General features: G+C 35.2%; 1 protein-coding gene across 14 annotated transcripts in view; it reads left to right on the top strand.

The window, feature by feature from the left end:
* LOC129759985 (uncharacterized) overlaps nucleotides 1-26818 on the top strand; it is a 29555-nt gene extending 2737 nt beyond the window's left edge. Inside the window, exons 2-15 of one of the 14 annotated variants that reach the window (XR_008740271.1) lie at nucleotides 149-378; nucleotides 948-1135; nucleotides 13734-15549; nucleotides 15608-15779; nucleotides 15845-16195; nucleotides 18239-18380; nucleotides 19737-19876; nucleotides 20735-20868; nucleotides 20931-21321; nucleotides 21386-22140; nucleotides 22270-22435; nucleotides 22498-23034; nucleotides 23098-23829; nucleotides 26218-26785. Coding sequence is in view for 1 of the 14 variants with exons in the window: in XM_055757566.1 (XP_055613541.1) it covers nucleotides 13775-15031 (1257 nt within the window). In the remaining 13 variants the exon portion in view is untranslated. The other 13 variants (XR_008740270.1, XR_008740264.1, XR_008740273.1 and 10 more) reach the window with 13 other exon arrangements.
* Nucleotides 26819-27062: the final 244 nt, after the last annotated feature.

The following is a 27062-nucleotide window of genomic DNA, read 5'->3' as shown; positions in this document are numbered from 1 at the left end:
AGCCTGGAGATTCAGGTAACAAACGCGTCTTCCGTGCGAACAACCTCCCGGGCCAAACCAGTGTGCATAATGGTGCTAAGATACTCCGCTCGAATGTACGTTTGATTGTAACATTCATTATTGTGTAACATCCGGATGATTCCCACAGGAAATTACATTCTAAGCCGCACAATAATGGACGTAATTTTACGCTGACAACGGTGGACATTCAATTATGACGTGCGTTCTTACAGTCTTCTGGTAATTGTTCCGGATAAGTGAATTCAAATTTTGTGACATATTCGTTCAACAACACAAAGGAGGAAAACGTACAAGGGTGCAAGGGTGTCAGCTGTCTTGAATCGCTACGTGTTGCCTGTGTCCGATGATGACCAAATCGTAAGTTCTTCCAAATTGATTCACTGAATACGAAAGCCAAAATTAAGATTTTTTGTGTTATGACCATATATTAAAATTTCGCTGAAATTGTATGCTCTTTAGTGAAAATTATAGCTTAATTTTCATTAACGTTGCTGATATTTACATCGTTTATAGAATTAGATGTAGTAGTGCACAGTCCAAATTCAAAAACCATCATTCAGTTCAGAATTCAGATTGAAAATCAAGATTCAAATTTAGAATTAAAATCTTGAATTCACAATAATGAATGCAATTTGAAATTTACGATTCATATTGTACGTATTAATAAACTAAGATTTACACTCATAATTATATTTTGTCATCCACATTTGTAAAATATTTCAACATAATTTTTAAAAATACAAATTTTAACTCCTTGGTAGAACGCTCGCTATTATAAAATGTATTATCAGATTAATTTTGGATTAACTATCTTTCCGAATTTTGGTTTTCTTGATCACAGTGTAATACTTAACAGCATATAGGTAGGCGTTGTGTTGACTGACTGGCAGGTTGACTGACAGCAATTCTATACATCCCTTTTTCAGGCTGGCAGCCTCCATTTATTTCACTTCGAATTGGCGCTGAAAGTTGTCTACATTTTATTCTTGTAAATAACGGTGAAATAGATACAAAAAGAAAAGTACCAGTGCGTGGAAAGTCGATTGTTGGTGCCTTAACTATTGTTGGTGCCTTAACTATTGTTGGTGCCTTAACTATTGTTGGTGCGTATAAGGTACGTACATTAACTTTTTATTATGCAACAATCCGATTTATTTTTTTTGATTTTAGTTGAGTTATTTAGTTAAAATATAAGGGTTTGAGGTCCAGATTCGATTTCTGATTAAACTTCTGATTAACTTGTTTTTAATGAACTACGTTCAAATCATTGAGGCGCTAGGATCAGAGTTGCTGACTTCGAAACACCCGGCCTCTTAGGTTTTTTTTTCGTTTTTCATAATTGCCATAACACCTTCTAAGACTTATTTAGGATTGGGGGCAAGTGCAAACGCAATACTTTTTCCAAACTAATTCACAGATGAGTCAGTATATCGGTCCTAAAATGAATTGAATACATGTTCCGGTATGTTTTATCAACTTTTATTTATATATTTGCTGTTTTCTTGCAATATTGATAACTTTTTGGAACTCCATTTTTGGTGACTGTTGTTTTAAGCAAAAGACCTTCATTTACTAAGGCATTGCGGAACTATGAACATTCGCTTCAGATACAACACTTTGGATACCCCTTCTGACCATTTTAATATAATGCTGAACTATTTTGGTGATGAATTTTCTGAAATGGCTGATGTTACATGGCTTAAAGGTGCGTTTGCACTTACCCTGGTAGTGTCGTTTGCACTTGCCCCGCAGTGTGGTTTAACAAGAGCGAATATTACGTTCACAACTTTCGGGGTTTACTAAAAATTTATCATAAATGTTCTGCTTTCACTTGAATATCGTTCTCAAACACTCACATTTTAACGAAAAATCGGATTTGAATGCCCTTTTTTGTAGCCAAAATATGCAAAACAAAAACACACTGTTCATGTCTAGTACGTACTTGAATTCGTGTGTGATCAAACAATGCCGTGTTTTTAGTGAAAAATTTAAAGAAAGTTTAGTTTATCTATGTCAGATTGTTTGTTTGGGTCTAAACAACATTTTCTAGAAGAAGAAATATTTTTTACTTTTTTTTGTAACACAGAAAATTTGAACGTTTGCACTTGCCCCGGTGTACCTTATATTGATCAGAGAAGCTTTTGCTTGCGGGAATATAGAGGCTATTTTGTACGGCTCGGAAGTCAAGCTTTTTGCAGTCCGGATTTATAATGTTTCGGACAGATATCACATGTTCGGCAATGTTGCGGGCAGTAAACTGACACTGTACAGCGATCACTTATGCAACATGTTGCCTTATTGTGAGTACACATGAAAATCACTTAATACTTCGGGGCGAATGATACATGTTTGCCCCTGTGTTCACTTTTTGTCACTGCTACCCCTTTCCTTAGTCTGGGAATTAGAATTCGGGTGGCTGGTGGTAGGAGTTACAGCGTCAGGCTGTTTTGTTGGTTCTGGGGCAGCCGAACTCTCATTTTGAAACTTGAACAGTAGCTATTTCAATCATGTGGGTCGACGATGCAATAATACAGAATATTGAAGCCTTTATCAGTAGCTATTTCAACCATGTGGGTCGACGATGCAATAATACAGAATATTAAGTGAAATTCTCAGCTTTTCAAATTTTGTGTTATTCGACGTAATGAAAGCTCACGAGAGCATTGCTTTTATTCCAAATATCTCGAAAAGGTATGAATATTTTTAACGTTTTACATTTACAACAAATAGTCTAGTCAAATCCATGGTATTTTTATTGGAGATTTTTATGTGTTTTGAATATTCGAAAACATGATAAAATAATCAAATTTTTGAATTTTTGGAAATAAGCTGTTATTTCTACAGATTTCGAAATCTCGTTCAATTTTATTTAGCCTCAATCAATCACAATCGTCTTCCTGCATCTTAAAAGGTACACCGGGGTATTTGGGGACGATGAATGTTTGAACATCACGGGGCACTATTTTTCAAATTTTTAATTTAGAATGTTTAATTCATTTTTAATCTATCTAATAACTGTGAAACGGATACGATTACGACAATAACGGGTGTTTTCAGCGATTTTTGGTTTACTTTTAATTATAACTGATATGTCGAGATGATGTGCATCATTTTCAATTGCATTTTTAATCTAGCGGGTTCTTGGCGACAAACTTTACATTGAAACAATCCTATCATTCAGAAGATAGAGAAAATCTACCATCCCTACTTACCTTATAAAGCAGAGTAAGTGAAGAAACCAGCGGTTCATTAGTTCTAGTGATAACTTTCGCGAGTTGTGTCAACACTGGACCTAGCAGAGGGACGACAAATTCTAGGAAAAATGAGATAACTTATCTCGATCATACTTATATCTTCTGTATTAGTATACAACATATTCTGCATCAAATTGATCGTAGTTTTGTCTAAATAGATCCACTGTTGATTTTCTTAAAAGATTTAAGTTGTACTATATGAAAAACCGTCCTACTTACCTTTGTGTACTTTAAATGGTATTTGGCTTAAATTTGGAAACCTGTCAAATTTAATTATTCCAATGAAAATGATGTTCATCTGATCCTGGCGCCTCGATTGGTTTCTATTTTAAAATCGTGTTATCGGAACAAATTATATTGACATTATCGATTGATATTCAATATTTGGATTGAAAAAAGACATCAGAGCCAAAGGGGTATAATTGCAAATATGGTCGATTTTGAGTTAGCAATACTTTACAATTTTTTACATTTCAATATGAATTTGGTAATTTTATCGGGTAATTTTAAGTCTATTTACTTAAACACTTCTACGTTTGAAACAAAAATACCTATTTTTGAATAATATATGGAAAATGACCAAAAAACGACAACTTAAAAGCGTGTTTTCTCGAATTATTCTTTTATGCATCTATACCCCTTTGGCTCTAAGGGTCGTAAATATATTTTTTGTTTTTGTATTTTTATTAAGTTATAATAGCTTTCCTTTAATTTTAAGTTTCCACCCACTCATTTATAAGATGACTTTGTTCGGATACTGCAATGGTGTTTATTTGATTTCAAACACATTTGAAGTTATTTTGATGAGAAATATGGTTATTTTATGGTTACTAAATTTATAACTAATTTATTCAAATTTCGTTCCGAAATAATCAATAAAGATCAAAACTTTTTTCTGAAAATGATAGAATTCAAAGCGTTCGGTGATTAACTAAATTTATCACGATTGCCTTATTTTATAATATTCAATTAATTTTATTTAAATTAATGATTTCTTTTTTATAAACATTGGTTAGAATTAAACGAATCTAAATATTAAACTTGAAACTTTTTCAAATTTTTTATTTCAGTTTTTAAACATGTCTCGCACCAAAAAATATTCATCGGAATACAAAGCAAAAAAACTTCGTTTACACAATAAGCAAAAGTACATTAAAAAACTTGCTTCCGTTATAAATGAGCAAAAAAGAAAATCAGATGTCAGTTTTTCTAATCAACCAAACGCAACAATTTTGGAAGAAATACAAACAAATCAAAATTGTTACAGTGAAGAAAATCGACAAAGAGAAATTTTGAATCATGCAGAAGCAATTGATGATTATGCTTATCCTATTGTAAACGAAGATAACTCATATGAAGAGCAAGAACAACAAAAAATACAGTTTCGATATCAGAGGAAAAGAAGAGATATTGAAATTTCTTCAATCATTCGAGAAAAAAATGCTAAAAGGATTCGAGAAATAAGAGCAGATATGAGCTATTACGAAAATGAAAAAAAAATAAACAGATTTCGTATGCGTAAGATAAGAAATGAAAACATGGAATACTATGCAAGAGAGAAGAATAATATTTTATGCAAATTAGCAGAAAAACGTTTAAGACACGTAAACGTCCAAGCTGTGCCGAATCCTTCAAATTTGTTGAATATACGTTTACAGAGAAGCAATGAAACGTATCATGTTAATGAAAATGCACGCAACAGATTATCACGACGGGAGCAAAGAATGAATGAATTCATAGCTCATCGAGACAAATACTACAACCTTCTAATTCGTTCGAATGATATTCAATCGAAATCAATAAGGGAATTCATTGAGAATAGAAAGCAGATGCCCAGTTATGTATGCGCAAGCTGCGAGGGTTCATTTTTCTTTAAGAGTGTTCAAAAAATTTCTAAACAGATAATTGATAAAATTCTGAAAAACGAAAACGTTCAGAATACTTGCGATTCACAAACCTTGAATTATTATTTTCAAAATTCTTGTAATTTTCTGTGTAAAACTTGCATTAAATATGTAAAAGAAGGTAAAATTCCCAAGCTTGCTTCAAGTTGGGGCTTAAAATTACCGCCGGTTCCCGAATGCATTACAAGACTTAATGATATTGAAGAAAGAATAGTTTCTCCTTATGTTGCTTTCCAAAAGGTTGTTCTCATGTCAAAACGTGCTTGTAATCCACAGCTTGGAATGAAAGGGAGTGCAATTCATGTGCCTAGTAGTGTGCCCCTAATGGTTTCGTCTTTGCCAAGACAACTAAATAATCTTGATGTTATACCTATACCGGTGGAATTCAAACGACATATGGGTCACTCTTCCACATATATAAGTGGATTGGTCCGTGTGTCATATGTATCAGAAGCTCTTGATTACTTGAAAAATACTGAATTATACAAAAGACATGATATACAAGTTTCTTCTTATGGAATGAGAACTCTCACGGAAGAAATCAATCAGAACAATGTCATAAATTTAGTTGACGGTGAAAATCAAGTTGCTTCAAGTGACGAAGGTAATATTAGGAATAATCAACCCTTTTCTGGCTTTGAACAAGAGGTGAATTCGAATTTACAATTAGACGATTTAGAGATTGACGATGAATTTTATGAACACTTGGTGGATGATGACGATGAATGTTTACTTTTCGACTTCAATCAACAAACTGCACAACATGCCACTATTGTTATGGCCCCAGGACAAAATCACTGGCCTGTTTCGGTTCACATTCAACCAGATGTTGAATGTTTTTGTTTTCCAAAAATTTTCGCTGGAAAAAAAAGGCAAATACTTAACAAAAATATTACAAGATCTGATTTAATTAAATGGGAAGTACGTTGTCACACAGTAAAAATTTCTGCATTCAGAATTTTATATTTGGCCAAAATCAAATTGGAATCAGAAGTTCTTAGTTCAACTACACTTACATTAAAAAAGAAATCTAATGCTAAAGGTGTTACAGTTGAGGAAGCACTAAATCCCCAGTTTATTGCAGAGCTTAGGCAGCATAATGATGGGTTGAATTTTTTAAAGCACATCAGGTGTTCTCCAAGTTTTTGGAGCGCCAAGAAAAAGAATCTTTTTGCAATGTTGCGGCAGTGCGGAAAACCAATGTTTTTCTTAACCGTGTCTGCAGTTGAAAATAAATGGCCTGAATTGATACAAGGTTTGGTATTAAAGACTACAGGGAAACAAATTTCGTTATTGCAAGCTCTTAACCTTCCGGAACAACAAAAACACGATCTTATCAAAGAAAATCCTGTATACTCAGCATTGTACTATGATTTTAAAATTACTGAGCTAATGAAACTAATGAAACAAAGCTCAGGCCCATTCCAACCGTATAAAATATCAGATTTTTATCGAAGGCGCGAATTTCAAATGAGGGGATCTCCCCATGACCATATGTTACTGTTTATTGAAGATGCACCTTGTCTAGATTTAAATAATGAAGATAGTATAAAAGCTTTTGAAAAGTTTGCAGACACATTTATCACATGTCAGTATGATGCTGATAATCCACTTTGTAAATATTTGCGTCACAAGCATACTGATACATGTTCAAAAGGACGAAGTAATAAAAACACTTGTAGATTTAATTTTCCAAAGTTTGTTCTAGCAGAAACTAAAATTCTTATACCATTGCCCAAGAACGAAGTTTCTGCAGCGGTTAAGAAAAATCTACAGAGAATAAAAGAAACGATGGAAGTTCTATATTCAAGTAAAGAAAGATCAAATCTTAGTTTTGAAGAAATTTTAGATAGCTTAGATTTGACAAAAGATGATTACATCACCGCTTTAAGAGCTTCTATAAGTAAAGTTACAATATTTTACAAACGCAGGAGTTGTGAAGTTGATATCAATTCTTATAATCCAATAATATTGAATTTAATGGAGTCAAATACAGATTTGCAGCTTATTCTAGATGAATACGGCGTTGCAGCATACATTGTTGATTACATAGCTAAGTCTGAATCGGGACTCTCGAAGCAATTGAAAGAACTGCAAAATGAATTAGATAAAAGAAATACTACTTATCTTGAAAAGTTAAGAACAATTGCTAACAAATTTATCAATTCGAATCTAATGAGTGTCAGCGAAGCTATTTATCACTGTTTAAGTATTCCTTTGTCCCATTTCAGTCGAACTCATATATATATCAGCACCTGTAAATCTGAAGATAGAGTAGTTTTTCTTAAATCAGAAAAACAATTAAGATCAATGTGCAAAGATAGTACTGATATCGCTGGTAAAGATATCATAACATATTATGCGGAACGGGTAGATTTACAGAACATTTGTTTAGCTGAGTACGCTGCATTTTATTTTAAAACTAAAGGAAAAAGACGTTCTGATAAAAACAGGTCAGAGATTTCTGATGAAGAAGAGGACATTGAAGAAACAGAAGTAGATAGAGAAAATCCTAACCATAAGAGAAGAAAAATAGCTCGAATTCTGAGATATAATCGATACAAAATCGAACAAGATCCCGACAATTATTATCGAGAGCAACTACTTCTATTCTATCCTTGGAGAAATGAAATCAATGAAATTGAAACAGTGAACTGGTTGGAAGTGTATAATAATAACCTAGGTGTTATTACTAGAAATCGTTCTAAATTTCAAATACTGTCAGATGATGTAATAGACAAAGCAATAGAAGCCGCAAATGATAATAGAGCAGAATTAGAAAACGAAGAAATTTCCGAATTTGAACAAAATCAGTTGTCTAAAGATCATGAAATTGATATTCTTGTACAAGGAGGTATTGATAGACCGAAAACTTTTACTCCATTTGTGTATTCTGCTCCTCCGAAAGTAAACAAACGTGATCTTCTTGAAAATCTAAGAAAGCTGAATAACAGACAAAGAGAAATTGTAATTCATATTTACAAATGTTTTAAACTGAAAAAGTTACCTTTTAAAATTTTCATTTCCGGCTCAGCAGGTGTGGGAAAAAGTTTAGTTATATCAACAATATATCAATTGATTACATATTTTCTGGAGTACTGTGTTGAAACCTCAGTTTGGCAATCATCAGATTCTGTCAAAGTGTTATTGAGCGCGTTTTCTGGCAAAGCTGCCTTTTTAATTGGAGGGAATACTTTGCACTCAGCCTTTGCCTTACCTTTGACTGAAACTAGAAACATTCCAGATTTACCTATGGACGTCGCAAATAATTTACGTCAACAGTTGTTACATTGTAAATTGATCGTTATAGATGAAATATCAATGGTTGGAAGTACCATTTTCAGTCGTATAGATACAAGATTGCGCCAAATTACAGGAGTTGATGAAAGTTTTGGTGGTTTATCTGTAATAACCGTAGGAGATTTCCGACAACTTCCGCCGGTCAAAGATAGATTCATTTTTAACCCTCCCAGAGATTGTTTGGTGACGTTGGATCTTTCCCCTTTATGGGCGGATTTTGAATTTTATGAATTAACTGAGGTCATGAGGCAGAAAGACGACTTAGACTTTGTTAATGCGTTAAACAATTTTGCCCAGGGAACTATGAATGCTGCAGACATCAACATTTTTAAAAGTAGAGAAGTCGCTGAAAATGAAGTACCTAGTGACGCTATAAGGTTGTACTATACGAATTTGGATGTTGACAGATATAATGCCATAAAAATAGCAGAGTCTAATGAAACAGAAATTTTAAGTTTGGCTGAAGATAAATTGACAGGCAATTTGAAAGAAGAACAAATTTTAAAGAAACTTGATATTTGGAAGGCTAAAACTACCAGAGATTGTGGAGGGTATCCATATTCTATACAATTCAAAAAAGGTATCAAGTACATGGTAACTGCAAATCTAGATGTATCGGATGGTATCGTAAACGGTGCAACTGGAGTTTTGGAATTTGTTTTTTGTAATCCACAGTCAAGTAAACCTATCATAGTGTATCTTAATTTTGACAGTAAGAAAGTTGGCAGAAAAGCTCGACTTAAATTTCATGAATTTACAGAAAATTTGAATCTTAACAAAAACTGGACGCCTATTGAAAGACAAAGATATAGTTTGACTAATCATTTTCAACGTGACTATCAAATTACTCGAAATCAATTCCCATTAGTTCCCTGTGAAGCGCTTACAATTCATAAAAGTCAGGGACAAACATATTCAAAAGTATGCGTTGATTTACGCAAGAAAGGGAACTCGACACGTCAGTTGATTTATGTTGCCTTGAGTCGTGTTTCGAAACTATCTGGCCTTTATATATTAGGAAATTTTCCGGGAAATATGGCCGACAATCCTACTATCAGAGCTTGTTTGAAAGAAACGGAAAGATTGAAGACGTATAGACAATTAACTTTATCTTTTAATAATTTAACAACTCACACAGGATTGGTAATTGCTTATCAGAATTCTAGATCTTTAAGAGAAAATTTGAAGTATATCAACGCAGATGCATGGTATTCGAGATGTGACATAATTGTATTTTCTGAAACGGGTATCCTGACAAACGATGAAGTAAATATACCCAATTTTAATATTGTTTACCGATCAGATAGACAAACACTTCCATTGTTTGTTAAGAGTGGCATTGCAAAAGGTATAATATGCTATGCGAAAATTGGTTTAATAATTTCAGTAGAAAGTCATAAGACGGTTTTTAAAGCCAATAACCTCAATAAATATGTTGGCCACACCGACTTAGTGATTCTAAAATATAGACATCTTTCGCTTCTTACAGGCTATAAATCACCTAAAATTAATTATAATGAATTTATATCTGTATTCAATTCAATTCACAACGGTAATAATGACCCAACCATATTGATAGGAGATTTCAATTTCAATCTCAACAGTACATGTGACGAAACAAAAAAATTTGTTAAATACCTGAATAGAATGAATCTTTTTGATAAGTTAGTTTGTAACGAGCCTACAACAGATCTTGGTTCAAGATTAGATATTGTGTTTTCGAACATAAGAAATATTTCAACTGGTGTATATGAGTCTTATTTTTCTGACCACAAACCAGTCTTTGCAATAATTCGTGAAACAGTATTGGAATTGGATTCTGCTGAATTTCTAGAAAGCGAGTATTATGATAATTCTTTATCAAATTTTGTCAATGACAACATCCACAATGAACTTTTCAATGACCCTCCAGAAGAACTTTTTAATGATGCTAATATTTTGATTGAAAATTCAAGAACACAGATACTTGAAAACGAAGAATGGTCCAACGCTGAACTTTTTAGAAATTTGAATGAAGCGTTATCAGATATTTTGGTTACTTCAATTGATTTTAATGTAGATACAGAATACCGCATTTTGTCATTGCTAGAAAATTATTCTGAATCACTTGATCTTGCTTGTACGCATTTGAAAGTTTGCCCAATTCAGATTTTTGATAATTTTCGAGATATCGACAGGAGGGCGAATGAACAGTATTGTCATGATGAATTTGTTGAAATTGAAATTCCGAGAGATGGAAATTGTCAGTTTCATTCGATTTCATATTCTTTGATTGGGAATACTAATTTGTCAAATGTTCTTCGAACGTTGGCATTCAGAAGCGTTTTACAAAATAAGTCCTATTTTGAAGGCAGAGAAAATTTACTTGAATCAGGATCATTTTTTAAACTTCTTTGTATTTCATGTGAAGACAGTGCCTGGGGTAATGCGGACACTTTATATGCATTGAGTATTATTTTACAGCGAAGTATTTTTGTCGTTATCAAAGGAACCCCAATTAATTGTTTGGAAATTAGACCAGCAGTAGCATCATTCACTCCGATTGTTTTGATTTACGGATCATCCCATTATAATGTACTTCTTCCAATAGAACTTAATTCTAAATATGAGTTTCCGAATATAAGTGTAATTGATGTAAGAGAAACGGAACTGTTTTCTTAATTTTTTACTTGTTCAAATGGTTTCGATTTAAAACATGCCATTCAAAGCAGCATATTATTTGGTGGATTAAAATTGAGTGCAGTTCATAAAAGTTGTGTTGCGTGCGATATTGTGATATTGTTATTACACTGTGCCATATCATTGAGAGCTTTCAAGGTTAAATTAAATGCCTGGAGTATAAGCACAGTCAGTTTAATTTTAAATAAAATTTTTGGTAAGGCGTCAACATTGATAAGAAAAGTCACTACAGATCTCAGTTAAACTTTGGTATTTGTGTATCGAACGTAGTGTCGAGAAACAGACAGTTATGCTGCGATTCGCTAGAATGATAATGATGACGATGATAATGATGATGATAATGATAATGTTTATAGTTGTTGAATTTCCAGTGGCTTTTTGCCGTCTTTTAACTAAAATAAAGAGAAGTCTACATATATTTGAGCACTGCGCGGTTTTTACATTAAATGTTCCAAATCTGAAAGGTTTCTCAGTACAATTGTAGCAGTAAAGGTATGTGACTTGTTGAAAATAAGTTCTTTTTAATCTTTTTGAAAATATTACTCGCTACGCTCAAATAGTTGTAGGGGAATGAGGTGGGAACATTATCATCATCATTATTATCATTACTTTATTATTCAAATTTCATACCATACGATACATACCATACATTTAACCGTACGTTAAACCTCGCAATTGTTTCGATCGAATGTCAATCCGAATAAAGCTGACAAGATATCACTGCTCAAAGCGAAATAAAATGATCAATTGCTTTACCTTACACGCTAGGAAATTTACTGTAAATTTTTGAGCGGATCAGGAGACCACTAGGAAATTTTGTGGAAAACTGTAGAGCGGATCGGGAGACCGCTAGGAAACTTTGTGGAAAAATGTAGAGCGGATCGGGAGACCGCTAGGAAATTTACTGAAAATAGTTGAGCGGATCGGGAGACCACTAGGAAATTTGCTGAAAATAGTTGAGCGGATCGGGAGACCGCTAGAAAATTTTGTGGAAAACTGTAGAGTGGATCGGGAGACCGCTAGGAAATTTACTGAAAATAGTTGAGCGGATCGGGAGACCACTAGGAAATTTGCTGAAAATTGTTGAGCGGATCGGGAGACCGCTAGAAAATTTTGTGGAAAACTGTAGAGTGGATCGGGAGACCGCTAGGAAATTTACTGAAAATAGTTGAGCGGATCGGGAGACCATTAGGAAATTTGCTGAAAATTGTTGAGCGGATCGGGAGACCGCTAGGAAATTTTGTGGAAAACTGAAGAGCGGATCGGGAGACCGCTAGGAAATTTACTGAAAATAGTTGAGCGGATCGGGAGACCGCTAAAAAATTTTGTGGTAAACTGTAGAGCGGATCGGGAGACCGCTAGGAAATTTACTGAAAATAGTTGAGCGGATCTGGAGACCGTTAGGAAATTTGCTGAAAATTGTTGAGCGGATCGGGAGACCGCTAGGAAATTTGTGGAAAACTTTAGAGCGGATCGGGAGACCGCTAGGCAATTTGCTGAAAATTGTTGAGCGGATCGGGAGACCGCTAGAAAATTTTGTGGAAAACTGTAGAGCGGATCGGGAGACCGCTAGGAAATTTACTGAAAATAGTTGAGCGGATCGGGAGACCATTAGGAAATTTGCTGAAAATTGTTGAGCGGATCGGGAGACCGCTAGGAAATTTTGTGGAAAACTGAAGAGCGGATCGGGAGACCGCTAGGAAATTTACTGAAAATAGTTGAGCGGATCGGGAGACCGCTAAAAAATTTTGTGGTAAACTGTAGAGCGGATCGGGAGACCGCTAGGAAATTTACTGAAAATAGTTGAGCGGATCGGGAGACCGCTAGGAAATTTGCTGAAAATTGTTGAGCGGATCGGGAGACCGCTAGGAAATTTGTGGAAAACTTTAGAGCGGATCGGGAGACCGCTAGGCAATTTGCTGAAAATTGTTGAGCGGATCGGGAGACCGCTAGGAAATTTTGTAGAAAACTGTAGAGCGGATCGGGAGACCGCTAGGAAATTTACTGCAAATTTTTGAGCGGATCACGACACCGCTAAAAAAATTCCAGTAGTGACCAGCAGCTACGCCAATATCCAGGCCATGTGTTGAAATTAGACCTCCTGGTAAAGGAGCCCATAATATCATCGTACAAGTGAATAAACTGAAAATGCACATGTTTGTTTGTAAGTGTGTGTGCTATGTTCCATTACTATTCAGAATTCGGTACACATAACGTTGGAAGAACGTCTTATAAAATCGTTTTACTACTTATACTGTAAATGTTCAGCTGGAAGCAAATTTTAAGAATAACTTTAACAAAAACAATACAATTCCAAAAATACGTTATTCATGAGTGGTATTTGAACGTTATCGCAACTGATTGCAGAACAGTTTTACTATATGATAGTTTTAACAGTTTTTAACAGTTAGATACATAACCTAACAACATATTAAAAATACGATCAATTCGGAATTAACGGTTCATGCAATGTATTTTACAATTTCTATAACAGTTAGCTTAAAGTTTTATCTACGCCTTATCAAATCGTTTTGCAATTGTTTTAATATGGTTAATATGCATTGTCTTTTTACAGATTTTGAAAAAAAAATCGTTGAAAAAATAAACCATTTGAAAATGTCGTCTGCCGGAAAATATGTTCGGGCCCCTAAATCCAACAGCGATCCCGAAGAATACGGCGAAATGTATGGCGAGTGGTCGTCAGATGACATGGAGTTTGAAGAACGTGAAATTCCAATAAACGAGAAACGTGAATATAAAAAAAGTGAAAACCAGGAATACATCCAGAAGATAGAAAAACTGCAGAATACTATAGATAAATTAGTTAAAGAGATGAACACTTATCGCTCTCGTGAAGATGACGAGTCGGTCAGAAGTTCTGCGCTTTCTGATGAAGATCTAAGCTGGAACAATGCGAAGGTCAATCCAGGTTCATCAGCAAACTCTGGCAGTATTCGATGGGAAAATATAAAACCTTTCCCAAACGATGTTCCGGCAAACGCTATGTGGGAACAATGGAACAGGTTTATCGATCGGTTTGAGATCGCTACTTCCTTGGCAAATGTGACGGACCCTGTCAAGCGCGCTCAGACATTGTTCCTTTCGATGGGAGAGAAACTCCAAGGAATTACCAGGGCTGCGAGACTTCGCCCAAGTCTGACCGAACCAAACTGCTACAACCTATTTGTCAAAAACATCGAAAAATATCTGCAATCAATGGTCGACGTAACGGCGGAACATGAAATGTTTTCCAATCTCCAACAAGGCATTGATGAACCAACTATTGCCTTCCATGCACGTCTTTTGGAAAAAGTGCGTCTCTGTCGTTATAGTCAAACGGATCAGGATCGATTCATTCGAATGCAACTACTTAAAGGAATGCGTAACCGTGAGGTGGCAAAGGCGGCGAGAATTTTTGGCTATGAGACGACTTTTATTGTACAGTCTGCGACTCGAGAAGAGGCATACATTCCGAAACCGTCACGAGTAGCTGAATCCAGCAGAGCATTCGTGGTGTCGCGAGAACGGAATCGGTTCAGTGGAAATAAACACCTGCCAAAACGCCGATATAATGATGCGGGCTGGAATTACCCGGAAAGGTATCGACAAGAAAGCGAGAACCATTTTTCCGGAGAAGGAAAACGTTTTCGCTGCAATAGGTGTAACCGTTTGTTCCACAAATCTGGAACTTGTCCGGCAACTAATGAGGAGTGTCGTACTTGTGGAAATCCTGGACATTACGCGGCAACGTGCAGGGAAAGAAATGCCACGTACATTCAGAAAAGGCAAAGCTCCATTAAGGAAAGATCGGGTGAAAAAGATAAGCATAGGTTCATCGGAGCCAATTTGTTTCCTACACGCAAAAGAATTTAGAAATTAATTTGTGTGTTCTGTAGAAAATACTTTACTTCCCTATAACTCATTAATTTCACGTAAAATCAAAGTGAACGCACACACCCATATTTTTATTTTTTTTAAAGCGTGCGCTCACGCACACAAATAAACATTCGATCCTTTCGTGGAATAAAATCATTCAGTGCTAAAAATTTTATTTGTCGCCGTTCTTTCTTCCGCGACAGCAAGTGCTGTTCGTCTCCGGATTGAAGAAATCATTCAAAGCGGGACTCAAAGTGAAACAGCAGAAGCACGAATATTTCCACCGTGGGAATTCCTGTGTTTCCTGCCTTCCGTATTAAACATCCAGAGGACCATTCGACGAATGGAGAATCACACCACTCGAATCAATCGACAGGTGCCATCTCGGCTGAGCTGGAAACCTAGTTCAGTAGCAACAGCTGCTGTTTCAGCAGAAGTTGAAAATTCATCAGTGTCACTTCTCTGCAATACACTCAGCAGCAGCAACCACAAAAGCAAAAAAAAAGATACATCCGGTAGGTACAAAATTTTAACGAGCCATTCAATTTTTTTAAATACTTTTCTTCCCAATAGCAACAATGGAATACGCAGCCAAATTACCCTCGTCTTACCACAGTCAGCTAGAGATAGTTCCGGAAGGAGAGATATCACAGCTGTCCGGCAGGAATCGGCTTCCGTCGCTGTCCGCAGGTTGAACAAATTATCACCATCCCCGTTCCTAGATTCAATATTCAGTATATGACAAGTACGTATAATAGGGACATCGACGCCTAACAGTCCTTAATTAATGGAATACCTCACTCATTTCAGGTGGCAATGTTGCTGAAAATCTGCTGCGATAAAACGATGGCTACGACACCTATTAGACGGAGTCCAACCTTTGATTCCATCGGAAAATATAGCAAGGTCGAAGACTGGATTCGAGGAAGGTATGATGCTTAAGTTGCTTATCTGCTAAACCATTCGTCGTCCTGAGTAGCAACGGATACTTCGGTACTCAAGTTTTCGTACATCATAATCTACATCGTTCGTACTATGTGTTGTGGATAAGCCTGTCATCGAACACGTCATCGACAAGCTGTTCAATCTCACTGAAAGTCGGCGAGGGTGTCAGCTGTCTTGAATCGCTACGTGTTGCCTGTGTCCGATGATGACCAAATCGTAAGTTCTTCTAAATTGATCCACTGAATACGAAAGCCAAAATTAAGATTGTTTGTGTTGTGGCCATATTTTAAATAAGTGCAGTTTCCTCCCCGTACACATTTGCGACAATTTAATTAGGGTTACTATAATTAATATTTGTTAATGACCCTTTAACAATTGAGGCCCTCAGAATCAGAGGGGTGAAAGTGTCAGAATAATCAAATTCGAGCTAAGTAGGCATGACTAACGATTCTTCATGTTTAAATGTGTGTTTGGTGCATAATTGAGATTTTTTATATTTTTTTGGAAATTTTTTTGGTTGAATTAAAACTGCTCGAATTCGAAAATACATGAAAAATCGAGCACCTTCACAACTTTGAAGCGCGTTTTCTCGAAACAATCATCTAAGCACTTGCACCCCTCTGATCCCAAGCGCCTCAATTGTAATTCGGGTTAAGAAAATGTCATTAGGGTGTATGGAAAATTGTAACAAAATAATGGTCCTAGATTATATATTATCCCGAAAAATTTGATATTCGAGGCTTTGTTAGATAACAGTACTGAAGGCGGCGTTAAGATGGTGTTCGAATTCCGTCTGATGGTAGAATTTTCACAGTTGGGCGCAAGCTCTAGGGCATTCGGTAGAAGCGTTGTGTGTGTATAATGCCAAATCTCAAATTTAGGCTCATCAAGAGTAACAGGGGTCCAAAGAAGGTTGCCTTCGTTATGATCTCATAATATGGAACTATTTCAAAGCCAAAGTAAGTTTTTACCTTCTATCAAGAACAAATACATAGGATATTTTGCTGATCCATAAAAAAGGACGATTTTTAATTCAACTTATTTAAATCAAAGCATAAGATTCAGTGAGAAGGAGGTTTCCCATGAAACATTAATTTTATGAAAAATGATTTTTATGACGGAGGAGCTAACCTAATTATTCCCCGCTTTTTCTGCTTAGCCCTCAACAATGTAAAAATTATTTTATATTGACTGTCCCAAGTAACCATAAGCGCCAATATAGCAGTTAGTTTCGCCAGATTTGACTCACAGTGCTAAGAGAGGGCAGATAAGATTGTTATTGGATAGCATTTTGACAATTCGTTAGTGCTTATGGTTTCTTGAGGTGATGGCTTCTCAATCCTAATTTTTTAACGAACCTCTATTGACGTGGAAAAGAACTCATCAAATGTAATAGATTTTCTCGAAAAAAAAAAAAAAATAATATAGTTGGATCCCTACTTGGGCCACCGCAACCGATGTGAATATTTTTCCGGATTGCATCATATATCTAAAATTCATATGATATGAAGTAATAGGCATCTCCTAATCAAAATTATAGTTCTTGTGCACATTTTGAACTAAACACCACTGTACAAGCTATAAGACAGAAATAGCTCAGATGACGCCTCACAATTCAACAAAATAGTTTCCGCGTTTAATGATAAAATATGCTAATAATTGGATTTTACATTTCGTGGATCTAATTGTGTGCTTCTTTGTATGGAGTTTGTGTTGCGAACCATAAAAAACAACGTTAAAATATTATGATACTATTATATACTAAAAATTTCGCTGAAATTGAATGCTCTTTAGTGAAAATTACAGCTTAATTTTCATTAACATTGCTGATATTTACATCGTTTATAGAATTAGGTGTAGTAATGCACAGTCCAAATTCAAAAATCATCATTCAGTACAGATTTCAGATTGAAATTCAATATTCTGATTTAGAATTAAAATCTTAAATACATAATTATGAACGCAACTTCAAATTTACGATTCATAATGTACATATTTACAAACTAAGATTTACACTCATAATTATATTTTGTCATCTACATTTTGAAATATTTCAATATCATTTTCAAAAAACAAATTTTAACTCCTTGGTAGAACGCTCGCTGTTATAAAATATATTATCTGATTTATTTTGGATTAACTATCCTTCCGAATTTTGGTTTTCTTGATCACAGTGTAATACATAACAGCATACAGGTAGGCGTTGTGTTGACTGACTGGCAGGTTGACTGACAGCAATTCTAAACATACCTTTTCCAGGCTGGCAGCTTCCATTTATTTCATTTCGAGTTGACGCTGAAAGTTGTCTACATTCTATTCCGGTGAAATAGATTCAAAAAGAAAAGTGTCAGTGCGTGGAAAGTCGATTGTTGGTGCCTTAACGATTGTTGCTGCGTATAAGGTACGTAAATTAACTTTTTATTATGCAACAATCCGATTCAATTCTTTCGAATTTAGTTCAGTTATTTAGTTAATATATAAGGATTTGAGGTCCAGATTCAATTTCCTATTAAGATTTTCTAGTTGTTTCTTATGAACTATGTTCAAATCATTGAGGCACTAGGATCAGAGTGGCTGATTATGTTACTCGCATCTCTCCGGCACCATACCTTTTTGGGTTTTTTTTTATTAGGTCGTGTATGTACTTTTTATATACGATCGAAAAAAATTGTTAATTATAAAGCACCAACTTTTTTTTTTTTATTTCAAGGAATTAATAGCAAGCTGTCATTCTTCCCCAAAAAAAAAAAAAATAGTGCCAATAATTTTGGATTCTCCTCTTGTTCATCCCAGCTTTACCCTACGGCACTGTCGAGATCTTGGCTGTAATTTTTGATTATGATTATGACTTAAAAAGCAATCAACAATATATCAATGAAATATGATCGAATTCTTTGAACAGCTATTTTTAAGAATCCTTAATAAAGAAGATTTTTTGCAATTTTCAAAAACGCGGGAAACCAAGCTGTTTTAACGAATTTTGTGTTCAATTTAAATAATTGATATTATCATCATTAACAAGACTGGTAACTTTTAGTCAATTTCATTTGATCCTCAATAACGTCTAGTAGTCAATGTCATCGAAAGTAGTCAGGCGGGAATGTAAACTTTTCATGACATTGTTGTTCTCCACTCGCATAACACACTGTTATCTTTCTATTTTGTTTTCTGGTTGTGTTAGGATGGATTTTACGTTATTTGTGGAGCAACAGTTGTAAAAATGACTCTGCTGCAATGATATAGGATTTGTCTATGAATCATGTGACCAACATATATTTGTGAATGTGAAGTGTTTGTGAATATCGTTTCTTAAGTTTTTTCCCTTAGATCTTAGCTTTTTTTGCCTTGAAAGCATAGGAGATGAAAAGCTCCAATTTGAGAAAAAATAGCTTAAATGTGAGAGATGCACACACGGATTCTATATCATTGCAGGAGCCTGTCGAAATGTAATCCATGACCGTAAGAAGCTAAATTTATAGCAAGAAAACTGATATTCGTTCAAATTGGTCATGACATTGTTAGCTTATGTCGCTGAACAAAAATCATTATCACATGACATAGATATGCAAAGCAGTATCAAAGTCGACTGATATTGGTTGGCTGACACTAACCATTCGCAGCTCTGTTCATAAAGTATGTTGCAATGTTCTCCGTTTTTCTTTAACAAATATTTTACGGCATCCTTGTTTAAAGCGTTGTTCAATTCAATTCCTTTTACCGTAAACAAACTTTTTCAAGAGCTTAATATTATTTTCAGGTTTATGTACAACATGAACACTTTACGTGGTTATTTGAAAAAGTCAGTATCTGAAGCCAAGCCGTCTTTTGAAAAAATCGACGACAATAAAACTCAGATTGGGCTGGAAAACGATCAAAAGAAACAGGATGTAAACAAACGTAAGAAACGTCGTAGTTGAGCTGCCTATAGCTCTCTGGATGACAGCAAAACATTAAACCAAGATTCGAAAACAACGGATTGCATTATATATCTAAAATTTATATGATTTGAAGTAATAGGCATCTCTTAAAAAAATTATAGTTCTTGGGTACATTTTGAACTATACACCACTGTACAAGCTATAAGACAGAAATAGCTCAGATCCCCACTCACAATTCAACAAAATAATTTCCGCGTTTAATGATAAAATATGCTAATAATTGAAATTCATATCTCGTGGATGTAGTTGTGTGCTTATTTGTATGGAGTTTGTGTTGCGAACCATAAAAAACAACGTTGATTTAGAATTAAAATCTTGAATTCACAATTATGAATGCAATTTCAAATTTTCGATTCTTAATGTACATATTTACAAACTAAGATTTACACTCATAATTATATTTTGTCTTCCACATTTGTGAAATATTTAAATATCATTTTCAAAATACAAACTTTAACTACTTGGTAGAACGGTCGCTGCTATAAAATATATTTTCTGATTTATTTTGAATAAATTATCCTTCCGAATTTTGGTTTTCTTGATCACACTGTAATACATAACAGCATATAGGTACACGCTCATTTTTATTTAACCATATATGGTTATACCAATTTTCTGGTTTTTTCTCAAAAACTATCAATATTGTTTTTTTAAAGATTATTTCTTTGCGAAATTTTAACCATTTTGGCAGTTCTCGTGTATTAACCACAAAATGGTTGAAACATTTCTTCGCCATTTTGGATTTAACCGTGGAGCAAACCGAACGCGTTTATTAAAATTTGTATTTTTTTCGCACGAATAAAATGTTTCATAGTAGTATAGTAAATCTGTTCCTGCGATTCGGATGAAGCTGGGGCTGGTCGGTCGGCGTCTCTGCTGGAATTGCGGTCGATATCGCTGTCTCAGGAAACTCCCGGTTCATTCAGTACTAGAAGCAAAAAACTTGGATTGGTAATTTTTCTTGTATTCGGTTTTCAATATTTCATTTATTTAACTATTGGACTTTTTTTCAGCCTGTCAAAATTATTTTGCCAATTTTTTGGTAAATTTTGGCTATATCCGTCGGTGAAAATCAGTCAAAAATGGGAAATAAGCCACTCCGAAAAGCTCCGGTCGGAAGAAATCAGCATCATGGGAATGGCACAGCAAATGGTCCACATCAAGCGGGAAGTGAACAAAACTGCCTGTAAGTCGCTGTCCGTGAATCGGAAAACAGAACTCTGATCAATCATGGTCGGCTGATTCTGGGTTCCGGCACCGGGGCAAGTATATCGCTCAGAAGGGATAATGCACATGTTATCCAAGCTGGGATTGTCGTCAACATCGTCAACAGCATAATGAAAGAGGAACAGGAACAAGCTAAAGTTCGCAAGTTAGTCGAACTACAACAAATAACTTTATTGGGTAAGCATATTGAGTTATTTAACATTACCGTTTACTAAACTTGAAATGTTAATTCCCTTCTTAGTGACGCCATCTGTTCCGCCTATGCCTTCTGCAGAAATGTTAGCTAGCGGTGGCTCCAGTCCATCGCATGAAGTTCAGGAATTTTTATCGCTCAAAGAAAACGACTGTCTTAATGAGCACTATGATTCCGACAATATCCTTTTGGAAGATACCGATGAGATTGCTGGTGATGATGACGAGTTGAATGATCTGGAAAACGAAATCATCGACGACGAAGAAACACGGTAAAATTTCAAAAACATAGACGACGATGACAATGAATCTCCTAGCAGTAGAACCATTGAATGGCCGAAGGTTCCCGGAGTGCCGCTTCCTCCGTTGAAAGATCTTCCACAGCCTTCCATGCTTCCCAGCATTGCTGTTGTACAATCGAACAAACAGATGGACGAACTAACTCAAAAAATGGATCGGCTGTTAGACGTAGCAGAATTCCTCGACAAATAACTGAACTGCGTTCGCAAGTGTCCGATCTACAAAAAATACGTACAGATAATTCGAAGTTACTCAATGATACTCTACGGGAGATCGAATCCAACATTATCGAGCAGACCAGTTCGGAGAAGCGCACTTTGTCCGATATTCATAGTGAGAAAATCGGAACTATGTACAGCAAACATTTCAGCAGCTTAAACTTTACTATCATGAATTCACTAGAACCGAGATTGACGCTCCAGATTGTCAACCGAATCGGGAGCAGTTGCAGCAAAAATTCGATTGTGCCCTCCAAGAGGGTGTACAAAAACTATGCGTAATCAGGTGAGTATTATTGTTTTCTTTTTTTTTTTTAAATCGAAATCACCGCGTTGGTCTTGAATTTCTGTTTCTGGTGTGAAAATATTGCAAATTGTATGAACATTGAGTCATTTGTTTTATTTTTATTTTCAGGTAACTATTGATGCTATCGGTAATTCCGTCTATAAGAGTGTTCGAAAAGCAATGGAAACATCATTTCATGAAGCGTTACGAAACATCATTTTACCGAATTATGAGTGATGCTCACAAGAACTGTTTTGGCAGCTCAATAAAGAATTTTCAGCAGGGTTAAAAGAATGTAATGTTCAAAGTCATCCTTTTGAAATACATGATTCTTACTGTTATATTTTCATCTTGCAGACCTCGATAAAACGGAAACGTATTTATCATGCAGAAAACTGAACGAAGAGTTTGAAGCCGCGCTAAAAAAAACCGTTCAATAAACTGGGCAGAACTTAACTGTCAATGATCTATTCCAACCCGCCAATGTTGCAGCCTAGCGTAAAGATCTAAGCAATGATTCGAATGATTTCCAAGGCAATTAGCTTAAAATGATTTGGGAAAACGTAAGGGCGGAAATCGATAAGGGTTTGGAGGCCCAAGCCTCTTCTCTAGAGGACTCAGTATTGTCAGCGGTGCGGTCGCAAGCACAAACTCCAGCGCCCGCTTTTTTGGGTCATCCCGAACACATCCGGCAACTGCTAGCCACAGGGCGCATAAACGATGCATTCGTTATAGCTCTTCAGTCCAACGATTTGAAACTATAGTGTGATTCACAATAAAGCACGCCAATTACAAACAGGTGTTCAATCCATGTGCTCTAGAACAACGGATACTGCTGTCACTGATTCAGCAGATTGCAGCCGACATGTCCAATATTAACGACCTTAAGCACAGGTTTGGAATTTTGCTTGCGTTCCAGTTGATGTTTTAAACATTTTAAACCTTTTTCTTCAACAGGTTTCTCTCTGACGCCATCGTTAATCTGACCTTCTTCGACCACATTATGAATGAACACATTCATAAGGTCCTGCAGGAGGTAGCTCGTAACATACAGGCATTTTTGTCAATGAATCCCGAACACGTACTTGCTACCAGACTTAAGTTATTAATGATTGCCATCCAAGGCTGTAAATATGCCTGATCTTTGTGGAGGCAACACCAGTAAAAGGTTCGCGAGGACCTGGTAATGTTGAGCCGGCAGTTTGAAGAAAAATAAATAAGCTGCTTTTAAACCCGCATCTTTTTTCTTTTTCCAGTTGAAAACATCCCAATTCTAGTATTTTAAAGAAAAAAAATTACCTGTTTTCCTTCCATTCTGCGATATGGTTTAAAATAAACCGTTTTTTCAACTTCTCCGCAATAATTTCTTGCGGTTAAAAAGTAACCATATTTCCACTTCTCAAAAGAAGTCAAAAAATGATTTCTATGGAAGCAGTCAAAAAATCCCTTAACGCGGAAGGGTGTGAAAATGGTTACTTTTTAACGATAATTGGTTAAAGAATTTCGAGCGTGTTGGCGTTGTGTTGACTGGCTTCAGGCTGGCAGCCTCCATTTATTTCATTTCGAATTGGCGCTGAAAGTTGTCTACATTCTATTCCTGTAAAAAACGGTGAAATAGATTCAAAAAGAAAAGTGTCAGTGCGTGAAAAGTCGATTGTTGGTGCCTTAACGATTGTTGCTGCGTATAAGGTACGTAAATTAACTTTTTATTATGCAACAATCCGATTCAATTCTTTCGATTTTAGTTGAGTTATTTAGTTAACATATAAGGGTTAGAGGTCCAGATTCGATTTCTGATTAAGATTTCCCAGTCGTTTCTTATGAACTATGTTCAAATCATTGAGGCGCTAGGATCTCAGTGTGACTGACTTCGAGACACCTGGCCTCTTAGGTTTTTTTTCGTTTTTCATAATTGCCAGAACACCTTCTAACACTAATTTAGGATTGGGTGATTCCTTTGAGGTTTAAAAAGTTTTATTCTAAAAGAAAAATCATACTTTTAACATCACTTTTACCTAAAAAGCTGACTTATTTAATGAAAAAAAAATAACTTGTTTTCTTTTGATCCGACGATGTTACTCGAATCTCTACGACACCAAACCTGTTTGGGTTTTTTTATTAGGTCGTCTACCTACTTTTAAATACGAATAGTAGAAGATCGAAAAAAATGGTTAAATATAAAGTACCATTTTTTTTATTTCAAGGAATTTAATAGCAAGCTGTCATTCTTCCCAAAAAAATAGTGCCGATCATTTTAGACTTTCCACTTGGTCATCTCAGCTATACCCTTCGGCACTTCCGAGTTTTTGGCTGTAATTTTAAAGAATCCTTAATAAAGAAGATTTCTGCAATTTTCAATAACACGGGAAACCAAGCTGTTTTAACAAATTTTGAGTTCAATTTAAAAAAATTGATATTATCATCAATAAACAAGACTGGTAATTTTCAGTCGATTTCATTTGATCCTAAACAACGTCTAGTAGTCAATGTCATCGAAAAAAGTCAGGCAGAAATGTAAATTTTTCATGACATTGTTTTTCTCCACTCGCATAACACACTGTTATCTTTCTATTTTGATTTCTGGTTGTGTTAGGATGGATTTTACGTTATTTGTGGAGCAACAGTTGTAAAAATGACTCTGCTGCAATGATATAGGATTTGTCTATGAATCATGTGACCAACATATATTTGTGAATGTGAAGTGTTTGTGAATATCGTTTCTTAAGTTTTTTCCCTTAGATCTTAGCTTTTTTTGCCTTGAGAGCATAGGAGATGAAAAGCTCCAATTTGAGAAAAAAAAAGCTTAAATGTGAGAGATGCACACACGGATTCTATATCATTGCAGGAGCCTGTCGAAATGTAATCCATGACCGTAAGAAGCTAAATTTATAGCAAGAAAACTGATATTCGTTCAAATTGGTCATGACATTGTTAGCTTATGTCGCTGAACAAAAATCATTATCACATGACATAGATATGCAAGTATCAAAGTCGACTGATATTGGTTGGCTGACACTAACCATTCGCAGCTCTGTTCATAAAGTATGTTGCAATGTTCTCCGTTTTTCTTTAACAAATATTTTACGGCATCCTTGCTTAACCCTTTCCTTCCCATGGTAGCACAGGTGATCCACAACTTTGCACAGCTCGCATTTGAACTGGGCGCTTTGGATCAACACCATTTTCTCACCGAATATGAGTAAAGAAACATTGCACAAAATTTGAAGAAAATCGGTTCGCTAGGTTTTGCTTGGCAGATCAAAAGCTGCAAAAAAGTCGGATTTTTTTCGAATTTAAATCAAGTCGTCATTTGTTGCTCAATAACTTGACAAGTTTTTATAATTTCCTTGAAATAAAAATACTGACGTGCAGAAGGTTGCTTATGCAAGCAGAATCAAATGATGGTTTACTTAGATTTCAACTAAAACATATAAATTTTTGAGTAAGTAAAGTGGATCACTGGTGATACACTGGGAACAAAACGTACTTTTCTTCTTGGGAAGCTTCTTATCAATACTCAAGAAAATCATTTCGTCAACAAAAAAATTCGCTTCAGGATAGTTAATTCATCTGCTTAAATGACCACATGTCTTAAAATATTTGTAAAAGTTCGAGATTTTCTCGAAAAACGGCATGTTTTGTTTCCCTTGCGCAAAGTGTCATGGTGGCCAATTGTTCAAGGAAAAAATGAAAATTTCAGATATTTCAATAAATAGACTTTCGAGGGATGCGTATACCAAAGAAGTTTTTCATCAAATAGGATCGTTTTAGTTTGTGACCAATGAAGTGATGAAATTCCATGTTTTTTTGCAATTATTTCCTGTTTTTCATTTGCACCCTATGTGTTGTTATCTTCCCAATGGAACACATATGATCAACCTCAAAACCCAAATTTATCAAATGGATCATTAAAGTAGGCTTAAATTATGCATCTTTTGTTCTAGAACTTTAACTGTAAACCAATATTTCTATTTTTAAAACGTGAAAAACCTCGTGGGAAGGAAAGGGTTAAAGCGTTGTTCAATTCAATTTTTTTTTCGTAAACAAACTTTTTCAAGAGCTTAATTTTATTTTCAGGTGTATGTACAACATGAACACTCTACGCGGTTATTTGAAAAAGGCAGTATCTGAAGCTGAGCCGTCTTTTGTAAAAATAGACGACAATAAAACTCAGACTGGGCCAGAAAACGGTCAAAAGAAACAGGATGTAAATAAACGTAAGAAACGGCGTAGTCGAGCTGCCAATAGCTCTCTGGATGACAGCAAAACATTAAATCAAGATTTGAAAACAACAAAAACACCTAAAAAGAAAAAAAGAAATGTTTCAATTGATTCGATCCCGGATGAGTTTTGGGAAATAACTTTTACGCAAGAACAAACACAATGAATATCGTTCTTATCAATTAAAATTCGCTTAATTTTAATCAAAATCAATGTACCCGAACGACCCGGGTGGTTAAAAGGTCTCTTATAAATAATAATAATAATGTTAAGAGTAAAGATGCGAGTTGAGAATAAATTATAATAAAAATGACAATGATTATACAAATCAATATTTTTACCCCACTTTTAAAGAAAATATTCCAATTAAAAATTCGTATTCATATTCAGACAACAATGTACACACGAAGGCTCTACATTACGGCTTTTCGATCCATTGCTTCCTAAATATGCAAATTTAAGGCGAGAATTCGTGCAGGCGTTTGTTTGTTATAAAATAATCGTTTATTTATTTTTGAGTTTCTCTCTCGATCGTAACAAAAAATCGTTTTTATCGATTGTAACATAAAATCTTATAATTTTTCAAAAATCCTTTTTTATCCCCTATAGTTTATTCCGTTTGATAGCTTCATTTAACGAAAATCATTTACAAAAGTGATTTTTGTAAACATTCTACCGTTATAGATTAAAACACGCAAAAC

The sequence above is a fragment of the Uranotaenia lowii genome, unplaced genomic scaffold (genome assembly GCF_029784155.1).
Source record: "Uranotaenia lowii strain MFRU-FL unplaced genomic scaffold, ASM2978415v1 HiC_scaffold_356, whole genome shotgun sequence".
Taxonomy (NCBI): domain Eukaryota; kingdom Metazoa; phylum Arthropoda; class Insecta; order Diptera; family Culicidae; genus Uranotaenia; species Uranotaenia lowii.
This window is presented reverse-complemented; position numbering and strand designations above follow the sequence as displayed.